General features: G+C 37.4%; 1 protein-coding gene across 1 annotated transcript; it reads right to left on the reverse strand.

The window, feature by feature from the left end:
- Positions 1–1767: 1767 nt before the first annotated feature.
- LOC107695755 (acrosin) lies at positions 1768–3180 on the reverse strand. Its single transcript, XM_016495786.1, has 3 exons — positions 3109–3180; positions 2150–2292; positions 1768–2059 (listed from the first exon to the last, which is right to left on the reverse strand). The coding sequence occupies exons 1-3, from the start codon at positions 3173–3175 to the stop codon at positions 1808–1810; spliced, it is 462 nt and encodes a 153-aa protein (XP_016351272.1). The 5' UTR covers positions 3176–3180; the 3' UTR covers positions 1768–1807.
- Positions 3181–6142: the final 2962 nt, after the last annotated feature.

Raw genomic sequence — 6142 nt, forward strand, 5'->3', positions numbered from 1 at the left:
GCTCTGTGCAGATAAATACTTGCTGTTTAGGATTAAAGTGTACATATTAACGCTACCTTTGTTGATGCACATTTACACATGAAGCTGCTGTTGTTATCCAATATCGGTGGATAATAGCTCCACCGCAGACCTGGCTGAACAGGGCCGAAGAATTGGGCTGGTAACGTTACTGTACAGACACCTGCCACGGCCAAACACTCACTTTAACGTTCTCACCTCTGATGTCCGATCATCCGTTTATCTCGATGTGCAACTACTCTCTCAGGCCTGTGTCTGTGTCCGCACTGTGCATCTAGGAGATTGGTACAAACACACAGTTAGCAAATTCGCTGAAAGTAGTGTACTGAACTCATTGTTTACAAAGTTATTGTTAACTCACGCTCTGCGGGCGGACTACCGATAGCGGCGAAATAAAAAAAAGTATCCCCCACCCCAAAGGCACCCATGAAAAGGAGAATTTTCATGACGGGGACATTTAGTTAATTTAGAGCGACAGAGTGCGCGACTGCTGTATTATATAACACGAGAAATGTGAGAAACTGTCGGTTCGGATAACGGTCAGATTTTGAATTCTATGACGTACGTTACCGATAATGTAGTTCAGTGTTGTCGGCAACCGGAAACCCAAAAGCATTTTTTCTTTTTCATAATTGGATACATTTTCTGCTGGATCTGACCATTTTTTAGTGAATCAAAAACGTACAACGATTACATATGAGCAGGTTGTTTTTTAGTGATTGATTGATTCAAACGATTGATTCTTATGTGTTTATTTTTTACTGAATTGTATGAATTCGTCGGAGCTGTCTGTGAATTAATTTTACTCACTTTAAGTTACTCACCCGCAAATTATGGTTCGTTATGGTTCGACTGGTTGATCATATAACAACATTTAATTATTATAAACATATTTAAAATAAATGTTTTTTTATTTTTAATATAATATAGTTGTATTCAATTGTTTGAAATCTTAAATGATCTTAAATTATTTTAAAAAGGCCGACCATCAACAAGCTATTGTGTAGTAATTATTTTCACCAACAGAGGGGGCTGCACACTACATTGATTACTTCATGCTCTAGCTTTTGAGCTGCATTTAGCGAGCAGTCTTTCTTTAGCTACTTTCCATCAAAAGCAGGTGGCAGCAGTGTCCGGTGCATGGTCGAGAGCAGAGCGCTATCATCATCGGCTAACCAAAAGGACACCATTATCGGTTTCAAGGTCATATTGTTTGTATGTACCACAGGGTCTGAACATACACAATTATAAACATTCTCGAAAGTTACGCCGTCGCAACGCAGTAATTTTCACACACATCTTTCTTAACAATACCACGTATAGTAAAAAAATGTTAAATACAGTTTTACCTTTACGTTTTAATAATTGTAGTGTTTGTATGTGTTTTTGTAAAGTTTTGACCTGTTTGCTTTTTACAATGATTGTAGCCTACTATTTACTATTTTTCATAGTGTCATTTTTGATGAATTGTTCTAACACCATTTAGGGTCAGTTTGATAGTTATTAATGACAAAATAAGTATTGTCCCCATTTATTCATTCATAGATAATAACAAGTGAGAATTCAATTATGTTCTGGCCACTTAGTAGCCTAAATGTCCTCGGTTGGTTTCCATTTCAGAAACCAGAATTTAGGACAGTAACAGCAAAAAAATAACTGCATTTCTTTTTTCAATATTTCTGTTTTATTAATTCAATAATTAAATAAAGCCAAACAGTTGTTAGAGAGGCTTTATTGAAATGACTGGAAAGCAGCACAGAGAGCTGTTGTGATGTCTGATGGGGTCGGCTCACATTAGCAGGCCCATCCAGGCAGAGAAAAACAGGGCTGAGATTAATTTAAAAACTGGCAGATCTGTGACTGAGGCAGCAGATACAGACCTTGCTTCAGCTTTTCTCAGCCAGACGGTGTACCGGCTAGCACGAGTATATATGCCAGGTTTGTTTGGCAATGCACAGTCCTCTCCATGACTTGTCACACCATAAAGGTAAAATCTCTGCATGTCTTCGCTGTAACACTGTAGAGGGCCTCCGCTGTCACCCTTGATTGAAGAGTATTCCAACAGATATTGTTAATCACTGTCTTTCACAGACCACTTACTCTGCAGTGTGATATAAAGAGACAACATTACCTGACATGTGTCAACTCCTCCTTTGTCAAATCCTGCGCAGATCATGTTGTCATTAACATGGCCATTATACCAGCTTCTCTGGTTGCAGATTCCAGTATCAATAAGATTAACTTCAGCTTCCTGAAGAGTGATAAATAACATTCCTATAAAAAAAGTTTCAGATTTAAAAAAAAATCAATAAGCATAATTATAAATTCAAAACAAGGTAATTCTTTCTTTAAATATTCTTCTTAAATAGGATCATAAGAAATATTCTTAAATCATCCATGAATGTTAAAAATACAAATTTTGTTAAAGGAAAAATATTGTTGTCATGTAAAATGTGTGTGTTCATGGTTTTCCTCTCAAAGAGGAAGGAGAGAACTGATTATATAAACCCACATACTATTAACATACTATTATAACCCACATACTATAACAGTTTAACTGCCAGAAAGATGGAAAAATTACAGCTCCTCTCTGATATAAGGAGTCATTTCACAGACTGTGATGACACATTTCTGCAGTTTTTAACATTGTAAATCTAGCAAAGTTTTTATTTTTCATTTTTTTTAAATAATTTATATTTATAACACTATACTTTGTGTTATATGACCTTGGCATTAAATTACAGAAAACTCATTAAAGCTGATGCATGAGTGTTTCTACAATGGCTGAGGGAGTGACAGCAAATTTGACATTTCTCTCTTCCAACATAATCAATCTTGCAGTATTTTTTCCTCTTTTGGAAAGTCATAGAAATGCTGTCATAGATTTTTTTTTCTTTTGATATTGGAGCAAATGGGAACACAAAAAATGTATTTGTTGTAGTCTCCGTTCATAATAGTAGTTTACCCAACAATGATAACTTCCATTTCTAAAAACTCCGGAAGTGTGAAAAGTGTCCATTACATATTCTGCTAAATAATCATCTGTTAATAATATAGAGATTTTGAGTTTTGGGACATTTAAACACTAACCTTCTAACACTGAGCTGCCCCAACCAGTGATGTAACATGAGCTGAAGCTTAGTTGTTTCTCATCCATTTCATTTTCCATTATGCATACAGGCTGCACATGTTTTGTGAAATAGAGAGGGTGATGCAGATGCAAAAGTGCCAAATCGTTGTCATAATTAGATTGGTTGAACTCCTCATGCCGGATCACTTGCTGGACTGAACGATACTGGACACCCTTTCCATGCCTGGATCTAGAATTCACTCCTGCCACTATTAATAGTTTATAGTTGTTACTATAAAAGAAAGATGTAAGGGACATATTTCAAAATGCATGCAAAACATCTGAAATAAAAAGTATTATTTTGGAAAGTAGAAAAAGTTTTAGGCATTTTCTTGTTGAGTAAAAAGGTTTGATGTAGTAAGTTGTCTACATCCAATGCTAATCTAAAAAGCAATAAATACAGTGGGTATAGAAAAGAATCACCCCCCTTTAAAATAATCACATTTTGTTGCTTTGCAGCCTGAAATTAAGATGGACACAGTTTTTGTTTTATCCAGCTGTATTTACTCCAAGTGAAAGATATAACACCAACATGTCAGAGAAAAAAAAAACAAAACAAAAAAAACAGAAGTTTGAAAAAGGATCACCCCACTCCTAAAAATTACTTGTAAACTCAATCAGGTGTTGCTAATCACCTTCTCAACGGCACATGAGGGGTGCGTCTCAATCAGCTCCCTAGTTCACTAGTCAGGGCACTGATCAGGGAGTCGGACATTTTAAGGGCTGTCTCAATCGCGAAATCCTTCCAGTGCACTGGAACGTTTGCTCCCTGAAAAATCCCACAATGCACCGCAAAAACTAGGGCGCATCGGTGCTCACTATGCTACCTTACCGGAAATTCCGTCACATTTCTGAAGCAAGAAACATAAACCACACGAGCCAACTCGATAAATATAATGATACACGATAGAAGATTTGAAAAGACAAACCTTTTTTTTTTGTATATTTCAACATAAACACACATTCCTAGACAGGTAATGATCACATCTAGTTAACATTTATAATTAATATTCGGCTGAAATGTTGTAAGAACATGTAAAAGAACAATGTGTTTAAAGAGAATAAAAAGTAATATCAAAAAGAGATTGGTTCTGCCTGTTGTTGATTAATTCCAGCGGTGACGTTCTATAATGTTGTCAGTTGACGTTGTATGTAGTCATGTCACCGGAAATTGAGTAATCACTGTCCCAATGTGCAGTGAGCCAGGGAACTTACCAGTGACCGAATTCGTGTACACTATATACTGATTCACGTGCTAGGGAGCTAATTGAGACGCACCATTTGACTTTCATCTGTGATTAGCTGTGGGCATCTTGATTAGCTCAGCATGAAAAGAGCTTTCCTGGAGCATTTCAGTCCTTGGTAGTGCAACTGAAGCAAACAATCAACTACGGGTGGCAAGGCTTTATCCATGCCTAGAAGCACAGTGAAGTCTATTATTAAGAAGTGGAAGGTAATTGGTACAACACAACCCTCCCTGGATCAGGACGTCGCTCCAAACTGGATGAGAGAGCCAGGATGAAACTGGTCAGAGAGGCTACCAAGAGGCCTACAGCAACTCTGAAGATACATTTTCCACTAGAATTTTCTGAAGCCTTTTACAAAAATCAATGTAGTTTGTTTCACTGGGATATTCCAATAGTAAAATCCTCATATTCACATCTATGGGGAAATTTGTGATTAAATGGGTTAATAATAATAATAATATTTTGTAAAATGAAACTACCTGCAATTCCAGAGGATAACGAGCTAATGAAGACTAATTGTAGGGCTGTTTTAAACATTTTAAACGTGAAAGCAGTAAGAGGGAGCTACAAAGCAGATCTCCGATCTCCTTGGAACTGATTATTAGGTCATCTGAAAAGATTCTAAGTGACGTAACATCGTACTGTAATGTCATAAAAGACCTGGACAGGGAAGAACGTGCAAATCAACACATTTCAAATCTTTACTTATGCAGACAAAAGCGAAAATGTACGTACAATACATACTCACAATTTCTGTGACCTTTTAGAGTACTGTAAAGGACACTAAAAAGGAAGGTCATCCCTTAGAAACACTGCCATTAGAAACAAATCCATTAAGATGAATTTTATGCGAGTTTGTCCCTCATGATAATACACCAAGCCAACAACCTGTTTGTTATTTATAGCGTTTTCAAGATATTTTTTAAAACTCTACACATAAGGCTGTGTGATTGTTGCTTCAGGCACTATAGGCTACATAACATCAAAATCGTCATTCCCGAACATTCCTGAAGCACCTCATAGGCTTCTTGAAGAAGGATCTTCCTGAAATTCCAATAAACTAAACTGAACTCCTCTAATTGTGGAACTGGTGCTACCTATTGACCGACACTCCCTTACATTTAGCTGGGAGTCATCAATTATGCAGGGTAACGGTGCACACCGGAATGTATGACTAAATTGATGACTTATGAGACTAAAATTGAACTATTTGGCCTCAACACCAAACGATATGTCTAGCGGAAATCCAACACAGCTCACCATCCAAATAACAGCATTCCTACAGTAAAGCATGGAGGTGGTGATATCCTGTTATGGGGGTGTTTCACTTGTCAGGATAGAAGGAAAATTAGATCATTTAGCTGGGAGTCATCAATTATGCAGGGTAACGGTGCACACTGAAGGAAGGTAGCAGCAACAATATGGCGACATCCGCAATTTCTTCCGAATTTATTCGACATCTGCAGACCAGTGAGGATTTTTTGGATACCCGTTAACGCAATCATAGTAGGTATTGTGTTTAAATATCGCACTCGCGATGCGTTTATTCCTTGTAATAGAAGTCGTTGCACTGTCAATAAATGTCGCAGAGACGCCGCACGCTGAGGGGGTTTTACTGCCAGATGCTTCTTGAAAATGCATATTAGGTTTTATATTCCGTTATAACTGCAATGACGCTTTATCCGTTAACATTTTTGTGATTAGGCCCTTTCATCCCCCCCCCCCCCCCCCCGCACATTTAAAGGCC

This window comes from Sinocyclocheilus anshuiensis, unplaced genomic scaffold, assembly GCF_001515605.1.
Source record: "Sinocyclocheilus anshuiensis isolate Anshui unplaced genomic scaffold, SAMN03320099.WGS_v1.1 scaffold234, whole genome shotgun sequence".
Taxonomy (NCBI): Eukaryota; Metazoa; Chordata; class Actinopteri; order Cypriniformes; family Cyprinidae; genus Sinocyclocheilus; species Sinocyclocheilus anshuiensis.

Bases quoted from the DNA above. Each gene is read 5' to 3' on its own strand.
- LOC107695755 (XM_016495786.1), bottom strand. From the start codon at position 3,175: ATGGATGAGAAACAACTAAGCTTCAGCTCATGTTACATCACTGGTTGG. The intron at 2,293-3,108 runs GTTAGTGTTTAA...CTTTTTTTATAG, and splicing joins GGGCAGCTCAGTGTTAGAAG to GAATGTTATTTATCACTCTT. The intron at 2,060-2,149 runs GTAATGTTGTCT...TCTTCAATCAAG, and splicing joins GAGGAGTTGACACATGTCAG to GGTGACAGCGGAGGCCCTCT.